Genomic DNA, 19,606 nt, shown 5'->3' with positions numbered 1-19,606 from the left:
AGCAGAGAGAGACAGAGCAGGCTGAGGTCAGAGGAAGTGCAGACTCTCTGACTGTGAGCTTTTATGTGCAGAAAGTCACACTCGCTTCCCTTCAACTACAAATACATAAGCATTTAGGAAAGATTGGATACTGCCAATGACTATATATTATTCCTGACATGCATGAACACAACAGCGTATATCCATCGTCAAACCAAAATGGGCTCCTCATAATGGTTTTACATTATAATCAGTACATGCACTACTTTTAAATTAACTAATGCAATGAAAAAGAAATGAAGAAAAATATGTTGTAAGATGATTGATTTGCTGATAAAAATACAAATAATTTTAAAATATAAGCATGAAAAAAATCCTTGATTGCATAAAAAAAACTTGTTGCAATTATTACTGACTAAACGTTCGTATTTCACATGGATTATAATAGAAGGATTTATGATAAATCAGTAAATCACTGCATCGCTACATCCTCATTTGTATGTTACTTTAAAGTCTCTATCAATTATGTTTTATTAGCATAATTAAAAACAGATACCAGTGTATTATGCTAAATTCTTGCTGCAAATTCAACCATTAAGTAAACACTTTGTTATTCCTCCAACTGTCACCTTATTATAACCAAATTCTCCTACAGTAGGTGTGTAACCTTGCAGCACAGCAGAGAACACTTAAAAGCATGAGTTAGAAAAATAACACAGAAAAGACTCTATGGGGCTTATCTCTTAAGTTTGAACAGGTTCTCTGTTTGCAGATTCAGAAGGTTTTTTTTAGGATTAGAGTTAGGATTGACCCTAAATGGTACAAAAGAGGGCATTTTTCAACACTGAGTATACTTTTATTCCTTTTTTTATATATACCTGAGTGTCTGTAGCTAAACTTGGACTGCATTTAACCTCATAACCTTATTTATAAAACTAACATAAAACTGAAAACATTTTCGGCCCCCCAACTCAAATCAGGACTTTCTGACCATAGCACGGATCAAAGGCAAAGTAAACTGAATTTCTTAATACTTCAGAATCTTTTCTGATGCTTTTTGATATTTCATGATGCCTCCAAATCAATTTATGACAATCACTAATAATTTTATTTTTGTTTCTGATCAGTTCTGGCAGTTTATGATATTTCCTGAACAGAGATGATTAATTGGCACTGTTTTAAAAAACATTGTTCATAAAAGTTCCATACTGCAGCTTTAATACTTAGAAACACTGCAGTTTTAACTCTGTAATTCAGACATTAGTTGGTACATTTTGGTTCTAATGCTATTGAAAATCAGTGTTTTAAACATGTGAACACACAGAGAAATTATTAAATGTTTGAAATAAAACCGTCGCTCTCCAGCTGTGAAGGAAAATCAGAAGAGTAAATACCTGGCAGCTGGAAGGGCCCGGTCGATATACTCAAGCAACCTTGGAGAATTATAGAACAATCTTCCCATTATGGAATAATAAAAGTTATTATGGTGCCATATAATAATGGATGCTATAGACTGGGAGTACATCCTGAGGCCGGTGCACAGAGCTGTGGAGAAATCATTTCAAATCGACCCACAACATTCAAGGTGAAACAATGTTGGGTTGCTGATTTATAGTGTGTGGCGCAGTGTGCGTGTGTGCTTGTTTCGGAAAGCTGTGGCATGTAAAATGGTAAGTCAGCCACAGCGAAGGCAAGTTTTCACTCAGTTGGTGAAAAATACATGAGGTGATATTAGATCAAGCATTGTGGGTTGTTTTCAACTTACAGTTTCTAGTTAAAGTTTAATTGGCTATGCTGTGTCTCATTCTCATGTCTTCTTTCCTTTGTTCCTATCGAGGTGTTTTCCTTGTTTTCCGTCCTCATTATTGTGTTTTTTTTGCCTCAGTCATTGCACCTTGTACCATAATGAAGGTTTGTGTTTTGTGAGAAGCAGTGTGGTTCTGATATGCAGATGAAGAGCCTTCGTTCAGAAGTCTGCAGTAGATGTTTTGTTTGAATCTTTCAGTCATCAGTGATGTTCCTGAGCATGTGTGCATGATTGCCTCCAGGTCTAATATGTCCTTATAAAGCCAAGTCAGGCTGAGCATAAGGACGGGAGAAAGGAAAGATGCAGCTGTCTGTGAAATGATTGAAATGGCACACATTTTCAATGGACTTCACAACTTCATTCAGTGTACACAACGCCAAGGACTCTCTGTCCTTCAAGACCTCCAGCATTTCACATTTTCAACAGGATATTTGAAAGGAGGAACATTTGCATACATTAGACTAAAAATATCACTCCACTGAATATTTACATTTTTATCTGCATGAAGAGAGTCATTCCATAGGCGGTTATTAATTACCCATCATTATCATTTTAAGCTGGTTGTTTTTCAATGAGCCTGACAATTATTCTACCGTGCTGAGAGTCAATAAGCATTACTCGCAGTTTCCTGCAAATGCAGCAGGACCTTCAGAATTTATATTAATTAAACGAGTCTTCCCACCTACAGTAGATTTTGTATTGTCCCAACAAGCTTTTTTTTATTACTCAATAGCTTTAAAGTGCAACAAAAATGACACCAAATTTCAGCAGTATTAAATGGGGTGTGCACTAGTACTGTTCTTGTGAAACATCACCAATGGCATTCCAGATGTTGTTGTCTCTCCAAGCTAAAACATTTTTTTTTTGCTTCCAGAGTCTGAGAAGGACTGCTTTAATATGCTACTCCAACCCATTTAAGAAAGTTACAGATTCTGTAAAAACACTAATTTATCTACATGTTACTGACTCAGATCCACTTCAATATGCTTCTCCTCATGCCACTTCTATGTGAAGCAGTTTGCTGAAATGTTAGGTCAGGGTCACTGTGTTTAATCTGTTTTGATATGACTCATTGGTAATTTGGCTCTTTTAATGCAGCTACAGTCAACCATGGGCAGGAAAAAGCCAACAGAAAGCTTTTCCGCATAAACTCTTGTTCTCTTGCTTTATAAACTTAGCATTGTTCTTTGCAAATGTTTTAGTTGCTCTGTGCATAATTTTCCCATCAGTGTGCAAAGGAGGTCACATGACACAAACAGACTGGAAGGTGCAGGAACCATTACAGTCTGACTATCAGTGTGGACAGGGGGTGAAAAAGTATTTACATTAATGAAGTATTTGTTTGCCTAATTGAACAAAGAACTTTGAAATGAAATTATCTCCTTATTTTCATATAATTGCAAGTGAACAGAAATTCATACATTAAATATCTTCATAGTTTTATCTTTAACTCTGGATCATCCAAAGAATTTTGGAACCGTTACACTTCTGAATGATTCATAGGTCACAGTTAATAGACCAAAAGAAATTGGGATTTCTAAAGTGCCTTGATATTGAATTTGAATTGAGAAGAAAGCCAGACTCCAAAGACGAAGATACAAGCATCTTTTATAAAATTTCTCTTCAAAGTGGTGTCTGTCAAATAATAACATCCATTTTAGTCATTTTCATTTTAGTTTGTCGTTTTATTTAAATGTATTAGCTTTTCTCTTTGAATGTACACTGTCATAAAAAAATCACATCACATTAAATCGTCAGCTCCGATGTCTAAAAATCTTTTTTTATATTGATAAGTAGAAAAAAAATTCATCAGACAAGTTAGGTATCCAAATATGTTAAGAAAACCTACAGGCTCTCATGGATTGTTCTAATTATTTTGCCTAAGTCTAACCTGGAGAATAATCTATAGGCATAGATGGTCAGGATTGATCTTTTACAAGTGCAATATGTTCTTGCTTAGACATTTTGGTCTGTTGTTTGGATCTCGGGTTCATCTAATCAGAGAAGCAATCAGTGCAGCTTTAAAAGGACAGCACAACATATTTTTGACTCTCACTACAGGGTGAGATATTCTAATCTGTCCTTCTATGTTTCTCATGGAGTTTTGCTATAGGGCTAACACTGTGGTGAATTTTATCTCTGTTTTTCTGTTTTGTTTTTTGGTTGCCTAGAGAAAATCAGATTGCTGTCCAGCAGGGGAGATTTTAGTGCACTTTGAAAGCATTTCTCAAAATCTGTGTAAAGTCCAGCTGAATTATAGCCTCAAAGCTCTGATCCGGTGGGCTCATTTTGGTACCCAGTTGGAAATTCCACATCACAGCTCTCTCTTTTTATCTGCAGGTAAATATTTAACATGTAAGGGTGCAGCTGGGGGATTATTTTAAGCTGCATCCTCGTGCATTCTGTTTGTTTTTTGTTTTTGTTTTTTTCAGTTGACTTTTATCCAGCTTTTTGCTTTGTCAAAGGCTGCAACTGGGCAGACTGGCTCCAAGATTATGTCCAAAAGCATTTTATGTAACTCTTGAAGGAATGTGTGCCTCAATTTAATACGTTAGCATTACCAAAATAATACCAAATCTTAATAATAGTGCAGAAAGAGAAGACGTGTGTTCTTGCGTTTAAGCAGAAATTCTCACTCTTAAACATCAGCGGTGAAAAGGTGCTCCAATCACACCTCGCGGTCTTCCAGAAATATTTCATTAGATCTTGCTCCATCGTAATGATTATGTGTCTAAAAGAGGAAGGGCAGCAGTTATCAGACAGGAAGGTCATTATTGATCCTGCTGTCGTAAAGATTGTTAAATTGATTTATGAACCATTTGCACAAGAGGTGTTTGTGCTTTTTATAAGTGTAAGACAAGAGTGCTGCTTTACAAAAAGGTGTGGAAACATTGACCACTGACAGGCTGCATGTGAATTACAATAGAAATAGTAAACCTGTCGCAGAGACGGCACTGCAGTCAAACCAGTTTTGGTGAGAAAAGTCGATGAATAAAAACTTGCACAGATCTCTTATCCAAACTCATTTTTACTTCTGTTAAAATTAGAATTTCAGCTCACTAGTAATTAAACTGGGATGAAATGGGTAAAATTGTACAAAAGGTGTAGTTAATCATAGTTAACTCATAATTCAAAGGGATTAGGTTACTTTTTTACATAGGTTGATTTGGTAGTTTTTTATTATTATTGTTATTGTATTAAAATTGTCTTTGTCTATTTTCATTACTGTGATGCTTTGAACCATTTAAGAAATCTGTAAGTTCTTTGTTGATAGCTACAAAAACTGGATTAGCAGCTACAGCTACAACTTCCCAAGAGATATTTAACCAAATATTTCTGAGAATGCATAAATTTGAGTTTGTATTTATAAAATTGATCTTGTGTGGATTGGATAATACTTTTAAAAATGTAAGCTTTTTCACTTGATTCTTGGTTATTTTATGTTGTAATATATCTCCACCTTGGAAAAGAAGCAGTTCAATTGTGTCATTAAAGCTCAAAATTCTTATGACATTTGTGATGACGATGATGATGATTTTAACTCAAGTTTGTACCAGAAATGTTTCTTTGTCAAATCAGGACTTTGTTTGATCTGACATTTCTGTCTGTTTTTCCGTTTTGTTCATTCTGGTAGACCAAACCAGTTGCATTTGCTGTCCGCACAAATGTCAGCTACAGCCCAAGTCATGACGACGACGTGCCTGTGCCCGGCATGGCTATTTCCTTTGATGCCAAGGACTTTCTCCATGTCAAAGAGGTGAGAAGTTGCTGTTAAGGTTCATATTTAAGACGCTGATATTAGAGATGCCCCTCATACCTTTAAGTGTTTTGTTCTGACAGAAATTCAACAACGACTGGTGGATAGGACGTCTAGTGAAAGAAGGCTGTGAAATTGGCTTCATTCCCAGTCCTGTGAAGCTGGAAAACACTCGCATCCTCCAGGAGCAGAGAGCCAAACAGGGCAAGTTCCACTCCAGGTATCACCAACCTGCTCATCTCTGTCAATTTTGTTTGGCTGTGAAATCCGTTAAAATTAGCAAAAACTATTTCTGCTCTCATTTTTTCTGACTTAAATGACAAAAATTTGCGGTTTCAGCAAAGTGGGAGCAAATTCATCGTCAAGTTTAGGTGAAGTGGTTCCTAACTCAAGGAAATCTACTCCTCCTTCATCTGGTAAGTAGCTTTGTAGAAACGTTTTATTTTTTGTAAATTTTTGACCAACCTCTAATAACTGAAATCTAACTCAAGGCAAAGGGAACAACAGTATGTATGTATATATGTATTTTTTTATATTTCATTTACTCTCTCTGTAGAAACTCCATTCTGCGCTATATACAGTGTGACCCATAAGCTGTGATTACCTCTGTGTGATGTTGCTCTTGTCTGTCTGTGTCGGTAGCTGTTGACATAGACGCCACAGGTTTAGACCCAGAAGACAATGAGCTCCCAGTCAACCTGCGCTCCCCTAAAGCCAGTCCAAACACTGTAATATCACCCCTAGCAAAAGAGAAACGAATGCCCTTCTTTAAGAAGGTAAACTCTAGAGCTCCGCACTGCCTCTTCTTCTTCTCTGCCCGCCGGCACGGCTCCGTCTAAAAACGCCCGTGGCCCCTCGGCTTCACACAGTGTCTTCGCTTGTTTGTCAAGCACCAGTGTCCCTGTCGTCCCACAATGTGCACTCCACTGTTAGCATGCCTGCCTGATCTTAACCTCTCTCTCTTTCCCTTTCTTCTGGCTAATCACAGCTAAGCAGAAGCAGAAGTCGGTAAGTTTTGGTGTTCAGACCAACATGACTGCAGGGTCTGAGGAGGAATCTTCTGATCTTTTTAAATTCTGCCTTTCCTAAGCAAGAGATTTCACCTCTTCACTAATTTTCTGCCCTTCTCATTGTTCCCACGAACCTGTGTGTTGTCGTTTGTATGTGATATTGTAATCCTGACTTACTGGGATCTCAGTGTGAGCAGTTTTTCCACTGAGAGACAATGTAGGCACCATAATGTTTTTAGTTTATATCATTATTTGCAGGACTAATACTTAAACAAATGTAGCTCATTTAATCTCACTTTACAATGTAAAGAATTTCATTCACAGCAGGGAACAGAGTCAAAGAGACACATTTTCTCAAAACATGTGTCTTGAGAAAGATGTTTCTCAAGACACATGGGGCTAAGGATTTAGAAAATCTTGACTTGGTTTGTCCAATCATAAATTAAAAAAAGCTAACATCTGTCAATTATGTGCTTTATAAGCACTTTGGATAAGTCTGGACCGCCTTGGAGTATTACTAAGACAGGTTATTAGGAGTCATAGTTCAGGAGGAGGATAAGAAAACTTACATAAAATATTTTGGAAAAAAACACATTTTCTTACACAGGTATTCAGGTATTTATTTATTTTTACCAAAACTCTGACATTGCACCTTTCTTAAAATGTCGACCTTGTTCTGTAGTCTGTCAAAGACATCAATAAGAATAGATTCAGACCGTATGGCATTCTCGAAAAGCCATGTTTCACATGATTACATTGTACTGCAAGGATTAACTTTGTCTACCAGCAGTATTTGAGCAGAACCACATTGTTCAATAATAGCCCTGCTCTAGCCAATGGCAGTGTTCATCAGTTCCCACAGCGCAGTGACGTGAGAAAACATTCAAAAGTGGGTTGATGAGTAAGAGAGGGTGATGGACTGCAAGAAAAAAGTCACAATAAATCCACTGAAACACTTCTTACAACAACATATAAGGCTGAGACAGGAACATCAGCATCAGGGTGACGGAGAACATGAGTTGCTGATGAATGAAAAATCCTTTAGATTAGGTTCCTGTTTCTCAGCTGGCTGCCCCCAGAGTTCATGTTGAGTCACGTAGTTTCTTCTTCAGGGAATAGAGGACTTTCGTGTTTATGTGGTGCTCTTCAAAATGAAACATCCAATTTCAAATTAAAAACTCAAACTGTCCTTAAGCAATACATAAACTGAAAAGTAGATCAGCAGTGTCCCTTTGGCTTTAAAAGCTTATAAGGATTCATTTATGGTATCAGATTGGATACTGGGGATCGTCAAGGTTTGTACAGGAATTTATTTTATTTTTTAAATTTCAGATGTTATTTCATATAGCTTATCTAGAAACAATGTCCAAAGTGTGGCTCATTAGATATATGTGATTCTGTAAGTGGTCAAAATTTGACCTGCCAATGTGGATTTACACTTTGTTTTTTGGACAAGACTTGCACTTTCATAGTGGATGCTTACAGTGGAAAATGTTGGTCACGGCACAGCTTGGCAAAAAACATTTCAGTTCATATTTTAATGGAGTTTAAGTCTCCAACTTTCGCTGATTTCCATTCAAAGAGCGAATTCCAACAGATTACTTGATCTGACATTTACAAACTAAGTAAATTATGTACCACAACCAGATAATGGACTGAAAGACTTTACTAAATATAGTGGATATCTACAGTGATATCAGTCAACAGCAGATCTGAATGCTGATCTTAAACTCCTCAGACTGAGATCCCAGCTTGACCAAACAGTGAGCTTGTTTTTCTAGCTGTGTCCTCTGTTAATCTTCTGTCTCCGACTAACTGTACAATGACCTTCTCCTTTTTTTTCTGTTTGTAGTGACATGGACCATGACACATGCGATATGATCTGTCTGAAGTTGCTTTGAATTTATTAAATTTTTGCTTATAGTGGTCTCTTTTTATATACCCCAAAAACCACTAACATTGTTAAAACTTGAGTTAACTGGCTAATTGTGTTAGACATCAAAGCCTGCTTGTGTTGCAATAGGCTCAATGGGAAAAACTGTGTCATGGTTCTGTAAACTTCTAGCATTTTTAATATATATATTTCTTACAAGTTCAAGTGTTTGTCTCTATCTTTTTATTAAAAACTGAGTTTCTCCTTTCTCCGTTTTTTAAGACGGAACACATTCCTCCATACGACGTTGTGCCTTCCATGCGGCCCGTAGTTCTGGTTGGACCGTCTCTGAAGGGCTACGAGGTGCAGCCAATTTTTGCATTTTAAAACTTTGACATATTTGTCAAATATTAGACATATGAGAAAACTGTAACATTTGGTCACTGTCTCTCGCCAATCTCCTGTCAACAGGTGACGGACATGATGCAAAAAGCACTGTTTGACTTCCTGAAACATCGATTTGAGGGAAGGTGAGTACGCTTAAGTTAAAAAACACAAGCTTCTCATCCCACTTCCTTCCTGAATTCTTTCTCTCTCCATGTCAATAGGCTGGTATTTATCTGTCCCCTGAGGTTAGAGAAGGGAGTGTGTTACACGTTTGCTTGGACTGGAGATGTGTGCTGCTGCTTTAAATAGGTCCTCTGCATGTCCTTAATAGGCCATAATGAGCCCTGGAGCAGAGCAGGGTTCTTTTTTATTCAATGCTGAAGCCATGAAGTTACTTGAGATCCACTCAGGCTGTCAGCAGCAGCAAAGAACATTGCTCATTTGATTGTAATCTGATAACAGGGTGTTTTCTGCCCTCTGTCTTTACTTCGTTTGCAGTTATTTTCTCACTTCTCCTTAAATGCAATGAGGTTATCTGTGATACTCATTGCATTGCAGGATAACATATAAATGACCAGGGATAACGTGTGACGCCCGTGGGAATCAAATGGAAAGTAGATGTAAAATTGGACTAACTCTATAAATACTTTTAAAACAGTATTTTAACAATACAAGTTGTATTCATACAAAATCTCTTGTATATGCTCATGCTTTTATACAGCAATAGGTATGCAACTAAGGGTTCAGCCTTGCCAAAAGGCCCTTCGACATATTGTGGGGAAAGCAGGTGTCAAACTCACAACTGCTGATTATCAGACAACTGAAACATGTGGAAATCATATTGTTTATTAACATGCAAAATACTGTCCTACAGATTTCACATGTGAAATTTGTGCTTTTTAGTAATGTGAAATCTTTCCACAAGTTAAATACAATTCCGCTCATGTCTGGATATTGTATTTTGTAGTACTCTGTAAAGTCCATTTCTATGTGTTTTTTTTTTCATGTGACAATCATGTTGTGTAGTGAAATGTAGTAAAATGTAAAAACTTAAAATGTGGGATGAATTCCACATGTTTCATGTTTGGAGTTGATTTTCTATAATGACATTTTAAATATATAATATATCCACGTGTAGAACAGTTCCCAACTGTTTTCACATGTGGAATTTGTGATAATAGCATGTGTGCACAAGTGTTGAAAGCTTCGGCATGTAAAACATTTTTTCATGTTTCACATATGAAATTAACACAATGTGACCTGAACTCTATAGAAACATATAACTTAATTTTTAAAATCTATTGTTCAGTAAAATGTGAAACAAATGTAAAATCTTATACATGGGAGATAAAATGACACACGTTTTACATTTGTGTAATATTGCCAAAAATGTTGTGGCTTAATACTCTTGCTGTCCAGGAAGTATTCACTTTACTGGCCATTCACTAAATTGTAAACTGAAATAAAAACTATTCAAGGAATTTAGCTTTTTTTTCTTTCCAAATAAAACAAAGATTAGCTCCTTCATCATCTGTTCTGCTTTTCAGCCGTCTTGTTTGTTTTACTGTGAGCCAAATAGTTTCTCAGAAATCACTAAAAGAGGTATCTGCTTTCCTTTCAATATAACTGAACATGATGGAATTTGGTTGGTGCTGCTCAAAGCAGCAAAAAGAATAAATGTGTTTGACATGTGATTGTTATGAGGCAGGTTTTTCTTCTTTTTTTTAATGACATTGGTTCAGCTGACTGAGATTTTGCAGACATTCATTTCTGTGCAAGTCTGTTAAGGTTTTAGCACAGCATTTCAAAGGCAGTTAAATGAGAAGACAGCTATGTCTGTATACGTGTGTTTGATTCATATATATATATATATATATATATATATATATATATATATATATATATATATATATATATATATATATATATATACACAAGTCAAATTGATTCAATAAACTCCATCCTTCTCTTGTTCTTTCAGAATTTCAATCACCCGTGTCACGGCAGATATCTCGCTTGCCAAGCGCTCGGTTCTGAACAATCCCAGCAAGCACGCCATCATCGAGCGCTCCAACACACGATCCAACTTGGGTAAGTTTGCTCTAAATCAGCCTGAGAACATCTGGGTTCCCTGATTCATAATGTTTTCAAGAACAGTTGACGCAAACACGGAAGGAAACAATTATAGAAACTCTTGACAAAGATAACGATAGCTCCCAAAAGCTCTCTGTGGCCTTTGCTGGCCTTCCTTTGTTGGGGAATGAAAGATTGGGTGTAACAAGCACCACAGCTGCTCTGATATGACTTATGTTGATGAGAGTTTAGATGTGATTAGAATGAAAGGGATTCCTGAGCAAAATAAAGGCGACAAAGGCTAATCTTGACTATTTATCACCAGAATCATCAGTCAGTAGCTATGGAGCACTGGGAGCTCCTGCCAAAGTGACTAATGAAAGCAAAACATGCTGTTATATCGTTTGTACTTAAAGATCTCGTCATTGAAGAGGGTTACCACACTGTATGATGATGATGATTTAGTCTGTTTCTTGTTGTTTTTTCTCCTCTAATTGTTTTTTTAGCTAAACATCGTAGAACAGATACAAATGATTGTGGTTTCTTTATATTTGATGAGTCCCACATGAGATCTATTGAGTCAGTTCACTAACAAAAATATCCCCCTCTTTATGAAATAATTGAATAAAATATGATGGTTGAAAGAAGATCACTGGAAGATTAGAGCAGTTACTTGCAGAAAACATCTTATTGAAAACGAATGGAAATAATTTTTCTGCTTTGGTTTTTTGTCGGGAAAGTGACACTTTGAATGAGTTGTGGTTCCTACAACATGGCTGGAACGTTTTTCATTCTGTCTGTTTATATCAGGCTTAGTTACTGTTGGGAGTTTTAAACTTTTACTCCTGTCGTTCTGGAATGTTCACAGACGTGGTTTTGCTGTCAAATCTCTACTGTTCAAGTCCCATGTGTCAGGTTTTCTTTCTATCCAGAAAAAGTTTGAACTCATTTAAATATTCTTCTGATTGGGTTGAGCAAGGGAAAAAGCCTGAAATTTGAGTGAAGTATTTCTGGTCTATGTGGTAAAAAGGAAACAGTTGCCTGGAAATGTTATAAATTTAAAACCATAGTTCCTGTACCATTGTCTATCCATCTGCCCTTCCATTTAACCATCCATGCATCTATTCATTAGTCTTATTCATCTCTCCTTCTAGTTTGTAGTTTTTCCAGGTTTGATATTAGATCAATGACACCTGAAGAAATACCTGGCAAAAATCCATGGTGAACTTTTGTATTTATAATTTAAAAATGACTCAAAAAGCAAAGAGAATGTAAAAATTGTGTAATTTTGGCATTAAAATGTATGAAACCTAAAATGAACAGAAGCCCTACCCCTCAGGTCCCAATGATTTTACACCCAAGTCACACATTTTACTTCTTTCACTAGCTTTAAGCAAATACAACCCCACAGCTGGTATAAAACTAAGTTCTAGTTCTAAACTCTCTCTTCCTTTCAGCTGAAGTCCAAAGTGAAATCGAACGGATTTTCGAACTGGCCCGTACGTTGCAGCTGGTGATTCTGGATGCCGACACCATCAACCATCCGTCTCAGCTTGGGAAGACATCCTTAGCCCCAATCATTGTCTACGTGAAGATCACCTCCCCTAAGGTGAGACACAATCAGCACCAAAACAAGTTTTTCTGTAGGCATTACTAGTTCAAATGTGTCATAAACTCACAGCTTGTGTTGTTTTCTCGTTACTTTGCTGCTCCCTGGCAATAATCTTAATTTCAGTATGTCAGATGGGATTGCCAATTTGTGAGAAAGAAATGTAGGGGAGGACTGATTCATCACTCTGACCTTCACCAAGTGTGAAAAAAAAAAAAAAGGATCGTGATTCAACGATCAGTCGAAACAGGCATGCGAGTTATGCAGAAAATGAAATTAGATACTAAAGATATAAAGAATGAGGTTTTAAGTCTGTGGGTGATGTTCACAGTGAGACATAATGAATTGACTTTTAATGGCTATACTTCCAGTTACCACAAAGACAAAATCATGGTTTGTATTATAGAACTCAAGTTGCCTTTAAACAGTGAGGGGGGAGTAGTCAAATCAATAAATTATGTTTAATCAGTTCAATCCATCTGATGACTCAAAAGAATTAAGACAATCTTACTTTGATTTCGAGTATTATGCAAAAGTCTTAAGTCAACTTTAATACTCTTTAAAGTTGACTTAAAAGAGTATCTAATCTAGTGAATCTAGCCTTGACTAATTTTTATTCAAAATAACCAAAACTCTGCTGCCATTTCCTTCGACTCTATTGTCTTGTTCTGCAACCTTAAGCAACTGTGTGTTTGTAAGGATTTTATTATGATTTCCTTTTCTTAGGTTTAGACGAATGGACTGTAGCATTTTTCCCACACAAAGTCTTGATTTAATTTAGTTTTCTGTCCCGACTTGCTTTCAGGTGCTGCAGCGGCTCATCAAGTCCAGAGGCAAGTCTCAGGCCAAACACCTGAATGTCCAGATGGTGGCCGCTGACAAGTTGGCGCAGTGTCCTTCTGTGAGTACAGACAGATCTTCATTAATGGGACTGGGGTTTAAATAAATGTCAGTTTGGTGCTCTTTGGCTCAAATTTGAAGTTTTTTTTTTTTTCTCAGCAGTTTTTTTAGCTGAAAGCTTCATATTTCTCACCAGTAATTTTTCCACTCATTAATCAGCTTTGCTGTTATTTTTAAAAGTGGGGTGAGCACCCCCAGCTTGCAAAAGAACAGGCTTAATTTAATTCAAATAGCCCTGGGTGTTCTCAGGGAATTACTGTTCGAGGTTTTCCTTAGAATTCATCGCTAAAGTTTGGGGTATTTTATTCGGAGGAATGTTTGTTCAACATAAGCTCTGACATCTTGTGCTTATGAAGAGTCGGATGAGTTTTTTACCATTGAACATGTCTGTTGTCATCTGCAGACTTCTCACGACATGCCAATAGTCAATTTCTCAACAGTACAGCCTGATATTCCTTGACCTGGTCAAGTCGTGTGTCTGTTTCATTTCCTTTCACTGGGACTGTCTCACTTCTCCCAGGAGATGTTTGATATCATCCTCGATGAGAACCAGCTGGAAGATGCGTGTGAGCACATGGCTGATTACCTCGAAGCTTACTGGAGGAGTACTCACCCCACCAGTTCCAGCCCCCCTGACCCGGTATTGACAAACCTGCCCACAGTGGCCCTCCCAAGCGCACAGACGCCAGCCTCTGCCATGCAGGTACAAATCCCGAGGAGTTTGGCACAAGGACAATAGCACATGTGCAGTGGGAATAATGCAATATTAAAACTGGATGTACTGGTCAGTCGTTAAAATGATGGTTGCATTCCAAAATAAGCTATTTTGATTTTATAACATTTAGTTTTATTTGAAATACATACTTAATATCGCCATATGGTGCAGGGCTGCATGATACTGGAAAAAAACTGACATTGCAATTCTCCTAATATAGGCTTTGGGGTTTTTCATAAAACACAATGTTTACAAAACATACATTTGTTTTAAATTTAAAAAAAAAAAATCTTTGCCATCCCAAAAAATTGGAACTCTGGGCCTCTGCCTCTGTAAGCCTTTTCCATAGACTTTCTTTAAGAAAAGGCCAAAGATATTTGGTTGACTATATTTTAGGGTATCATATTAGAGAGGATCAAACAGAAATCTATGGCATACCTTTCAGATTTTTGAAAGGTATGCCATAGATACCTTGCAAATGCAAATATATTTACAGAAAAAAAAGGACAAAACATTCATTTGTGGAGAACAGCACAGCTAAAAACCAAAGACAAAGTTCTGCAACATTTAGTCTTTCCATTTCAAAACCATACTCCCCGTGTTGATCTATGACATGAACAATTAACAAAACACTGAAGTTTATGGTTACAAAGTAGAGAAAAGGGGAAAAATTTCAGGAGTTTGAATAGTTTTGCAGACCCACTCAACTGCCTGTTTTATTATTGCTCAGCATGTAGACAAGTAGTTAGAAAACTCTGCAAATCGTAAGGTGTTTACCTGAACTCTTTCTCTACCTACTGCCATCACTCTGGAAAATGTAAGACTGAGAATGAGGACAATGCCGATGAGGATGAGGAGTGAGCTTATATTTGCTTGTGTGGTAAGTGTGGCGAAGTCTTGCGACTGAGGTGGAAAGAGTAGCTTAAAACCTTTCCTGGATTTGACAAAGTTCTGTGCTGTTGTGTGATGATCCATGCAGGGAAGTTGTGCATGACGCTAAATGATTCTGTGCTGAACTGGATGTGCTGAGTGATATTTTCTGTGAGGTTTGCAGTGACGTTTTCTGGATATTCTCATTGTTTTGTCTTCATTAATAAAGTGCCACTGCTTCCAGGGCAACGGTACAGAGCAGAAAGGAGAAAAGGCATTGGTGGAAAGAAAGGGGTCCAAAGAAGACAACCAGCATCATCATCATCACAAGCACCATCATCACCACCACCAGAGCCAGGAGCAGGCAGACATAGAGGCTGATGGGGACAGCAATGAGGAGGAGAGGCCTTTAAGGACAGAGTCCAGCAAGAGAGCCCCACACATCCACCACAGGTCATCATCCACCAGAACTGAGCATCACAACCACCATCACCACCATCACCACCACAGCAGCAAAACCAGGGGCCTCTCCCGACAGGAGACTTTGGACTCAGAGACCCCCGAGAGCAGAGAGAGTCGCGAGAGCAAGGACTCAGCACGTATCGAGTCGCGGGCTCCACTCCGCCATCAGGACGAGGAGGAGGAGGAAGACGAGGAGGAAGAGGAGGACGATGACGACGAGGAATTAGGGGAGGGGCACCCCCAGCAGCAGCGCTATGAGCCACTGCCCCACCGGGACCACAACCACCACCACCACCACCACCATCACCGCAGCGGGGCGGATGAGGCTGGCCAGGGACATCACCGCTCCAAAGAGCGTGAGCAGGACCACAACGAGCGAAACAAGCAGCGCACTCACCACCACCGCCCAGCGCGGGACCACCACCACCACCACTACGAGCGGGACCGGGACAGGGAGAGGGACCGTGAGGGGGAGGTGGCTCCCAAAAAGAGAGGTGAGGCAGGTGAGGCGTGGGCCAGAGACTCACACATTCATCAATGACAGACCAAAGTCCTGCTGAAGCCCTTCTGGACTCTTTGTCTCCCCCATAATGCTGCTAAACCCTGAAGCATCCCATTTCTCTCCCCATCTTTGTAAATGCTGTCACGTCTTTTACAGAATTTTGATTGATTGATATATATATCAATCAATCTATATATATATATATATATCAATCAATCAATGTATATTATATATATATATATATATATATATATATATATATATAATGTGTGTGTATCTATGCATAGACATTGTTTATGTGTAGATATGCATGACTATTTTTAAATATGCATATTTTAAACCTGTTTTGATAAAGCATGACACAACAGCAGATTTGTTTCTGTTCTGAGCTGTGCTTTCTGTGATTAGCATTATAATTTTTATTATTATTATTTTTAATATTATTATTATTGTTTAGTTTTATTGCTTGCTACCACTTGAATAATTTGTTCCTTCAGACTACTGGGGGAGGGGTGGGAAGCTTACTGGCCAACATGGTCTGATGCTGTAATTGAAGATTAGTCTGGCCCTTTGGGAAATTCACTTATTTAGATTAAAACCCAATGACAAAAAAAAGTTGAAAAATATTTATTTCTAATGCAAAACTACTGCAACAAATATATTCCAGTTAGAATTTCATTCATAAGTTAGAATTTCATTCATAAGTGAAGAACTTGACTTGATGTAACTTTGTCTTACTGCTATTGTACTGCAAGAAATGTTCTTGTCATGAAGGTGGATCCTGGTTTAAGAGATTTGAATTTAACTTTATGATCATTGTAGCCAAAATGTAAGCCACTCCCCCTTCACACAAAGTGGGCATGGCTTGGATGCCCTAATGCAAAGATGTTTTTTGACACATGATGCCCCAAATGTCCAAGCTGCCATATTTTAATTAAACAAATAGTTTTGTTGGAAAGGTTTGTGTCAATTATCCAAAATGTTAAATAGGTTTTGCAGATTTATCTCATTTAAAAAATGGCACCCAGTTTGAAATTTATTCAGATTTAAAAAAAAAAAAAGTACTTTGTGCTGTTTTGATTTGCTGTCAGGAGTCACAAAATAATCTGTCCAATGGCAGCAAATGTCCCATGAGCCACACTTTGGACATTCCTACCTTACGGTGTATTTCCATAGCTATGTTCTAAGGATACATTGCTGGTGGAATTTTTCATGTTATTAGAGCTGATTCTTGTTAGGAGCGATATGGGCATAGTTTTATAATTATTTTAGACGAGAACTTTCGTCCTAAGTCTTACTTACGTTTCCCAAAAGTTTAAAACATACTATTTTAACTACAAAAGTAATAAAGGGAGAAATATCCTCATACATACATCAATATGATTTTGAAAGAGACTGAGCTGACTTTAGTCTTTATATTTACCAGAAAATATAAACGTAAAGAAAGCATTTTTCCCAAAGTGTCAGACTACTCCTTACATTTTCTGTTCAATTTTCATTTCTCAGTTCCTTCTTTTGGCATATTTATGCCTTCTTTGAGGCAGATGAGCTCAACATTAACTTTCTCTGTAAACAAGCAGTACTATTCTTCTTATGGGTCCAGAAACATTTCTAACATTTTCTAAAATGTCCTGCATTTTGTTTCCAGATTTTAACAGACGTGGTTTCAGATAACACTTAGGAAATCTCCATTCTGGTTCATCTTTTCTCAAGTCTGACCCATTTCCTAATGAATGTGGTTGAATTCCCTGCTGGACTTCCACTTCTTACAGTACAAAGAATGTTAATTATAGGAAATGTTCAGAATGTTCTGCACTTAAAATATTCATTCATAAAACAAGCTCAAAGTGTTCTAAATGTTCTTGTCCGCCATCTGTTCACTCCCCCAACTTGATCTGTGCAGTTTCCACCAGATATTTCTGCTCAAGCTGCGTCTTTCATGACACTTTTATTTTTTTCATTTTGACTTTTTTCATGGACTCTTTTTTTCACCCCCCTCCTCCCACCACCACCTTTTTGTTCCCACCTGACAAGTGTAATTATAAAGACTATTTCTATGCTACATTTGTAGCGCCACAGATTTTATAATATTGTACATGTGTATGTACATAATGCATAAATATGAAGAATAAAGTTGACAACAGAGAAATGTAATGGCGGGGGAAGATCTTGATGTGTGCTTTGTCAGAGGAGTCTGTTTCAGGAGGGATGCTGCGTCTATAAATAGTCAGGAGAAACTCTGCTACAGAAAAAAAGAAAACTGAGAAAGGCTCACCGGCCCTTCCCGCCCAGTCGTCATGACAACCTCAACATCAATGACAACGTGGAGCGTCTAAAATAGCAAGGCGCGTCTTAAGCAGAGCTGCCATCTACATAGACATGTCCTTCTTCAGGTGCGGCTGATTGGCTCTTTTTAAAAAACGTCAGAACTCAAGCTGCTCTTATTACAATGGCTTCCATATTTGCAGAAAGGGGTGCAATGCTTAAAATTTGCTTTAAAAAATGATTAAAATAAAAGGTTTTAGTATGTCTAAGGTCACTGCAGTTCCTCCCATGCTTGGGGTCTGTCTCTGCCTCAAACAGTGGAGTTAAGTATCTTGTTGTCTAGTTCACAAATGATGGATGTATGAAGCAGGAGATGGACAGGCCTCGTCAGTCAGTACCATAAGCCAAAAAGCAGAATTCTTGATTTAGTGGGCTATCAACATGACATTTTTCAATATGGGTGCTGGGACTGATCCTCAGTGTACCATTAAGTCAAGAGGTGGAGTGGCTGCATGGGCGGCTTGTAGTTTTCAATTATTTTTTTGCTGTCATCACACTGGGAATAGTATCTTATTGCACTTGAAATAAGACAAAACTAACCTAAAAGTAACTTTCAGCAAGCTATAGATATTAGTTTTAAGTCAATAAGTCTTTAATATTGATGAAAAGTTCCTAGTTCCACTGGCAGATTTTGTCTTTTGTAAAATGTCGTTATAAGTGGAAAAATAATCTGCTAATTAGATAATATTAAAAAATTATTGACTTACAACAAGCTCCTTTATTTTACTGAAAAGTTACTAGTAAGATAGTGATATCTTATTTCAAGTATACTAAAATATGTGCAATAGAAACTAAACAAAAATACCATATGGTACTCGCAGTATAGTATTGTCCCCAATGTGACCTCTGCAGGTATAGAACCGTGATTTAGTTGATTAATAAACTGATTTGAGATTTCTATCTGACGCTAAATTAAAGGGTAGTTTCACTGTTTGAAGATCTTGACTGCATTTGATTGTTTAGGCTTTAAATTGAGATGGGCATAAAAAACTTGACAAAATATACATTTGAAGGTATAATATGTTTTTCAAAAGATGTTCCAACACCTCAGTCTAGGAGCCAGTCAGCTGGCAGAGAGCAAACTCATACACTTGTCCTGCCTGTTCAAGAGAGGCAATTTTGGCTGTCTAGAAACACTTCTTGTCACAAAAAAACACAGTCCTGGTATGGAGGCTTAAGGAGCACCACCGACACCAAACTGATTTTAAAACGACAGTTTGCAAGCTACGAGTGACATGTCTGAGAAGCAGCTGACTGTAGACTCAATTAGAGCTGATAACCTAATTATCTTGCTCTAAACGCTTGTACAAAGCTATGCAGAAAAACAGTACGACATG

The 19,606-nt window shown here is 37.6% G+C and overlaps 1 protein-coding gene across 7 annotated transcripts in view; it reads left to right on the top strand.

The window, feature by feature from the left end:
• cacnb2a (calcium channel, voltage-dependent, beta 2a) overlaps window positions 1–16,109 on the top strand; it is a 60,294-nt gene extending 44,185 nt beyond the window's left edge. For 5 of the 7 annotated variants that reach the window (XM_055037599.1, XM_055037603.1, XM_055037604.1 and 2 more), the window contains 11 exons: window positions 5,421–5,543; window positions 5,627–5,763; window positions 5,883–5,959; window positions 6,186–6,319; window positions 8,709–8,789; window positions 8,898–8,956; window positions 10,795–10,904; window positions 12,344–12,495; window positions 13,301–13,396; window positions 13,916–14,098; window positions 15,225–16,109. In XM_055037599.1, coding sequence (XP_054893574.1) covers window positions 5,421–5,543; window positions 5,627–5,763; window positions 5,883–5,959; window positions 6,186–6,319; window positions 8,709–8,789; window positions 8,898–8,956; window positions 10,795–10,904; window positions 12,344–12,495; window positions 13,301–13,396; window positions 13,916–14,098; window positions 15,225–15,983 — 1,911 coding nt within the window. In that variant the 3' untranslated portion in view covers window positions 15,984–16,109. Of the gene's footprint in view, window positions 1–5,420; window positions 5,544–5,626; window positions 5,764–5,882; window positions 5,960–6,185; window positions 6,320–6,531; window positions 6,552–8,708; window positions 8,790–8,897; window positions 8,957–10,794; window positions 10,905–12,343; window positions 12,496–13,300; window positions 13,397–13,915; window positions 14,099–15,224 lie in introns of all 7 variants that reach the window. The other 2 variants (XM_055037602.1, XM_055037606.1) reach the window with 1 other exon arrangement.
• The last annotated feature ends 3,497 nt before the right edge of the window (window positions 16,110–19,606 follow it).

This window comes from Poeciliopsis prolifica, unplaced genomic scaffold (genome assembly GCF_027474105.1).
Source record: "Poeciliopsis prolifica strain line A6 unplaced genomic scaffold, Auburn_PproV2 SCAFFOLD012, whole genome shotgun sequence".
Lineage (NCBI taxonomy): Eukaryota > Metazoa > Chordata > Actinopteri > Cyprinodontiformes > Poeciliidae > Poeciliopsis > Poeciliopsis prolifica.
Note: the sequence above shows the minus strand (reverse complement) of the source record. Positions and strands in the feature narration are given on the sequence as shown.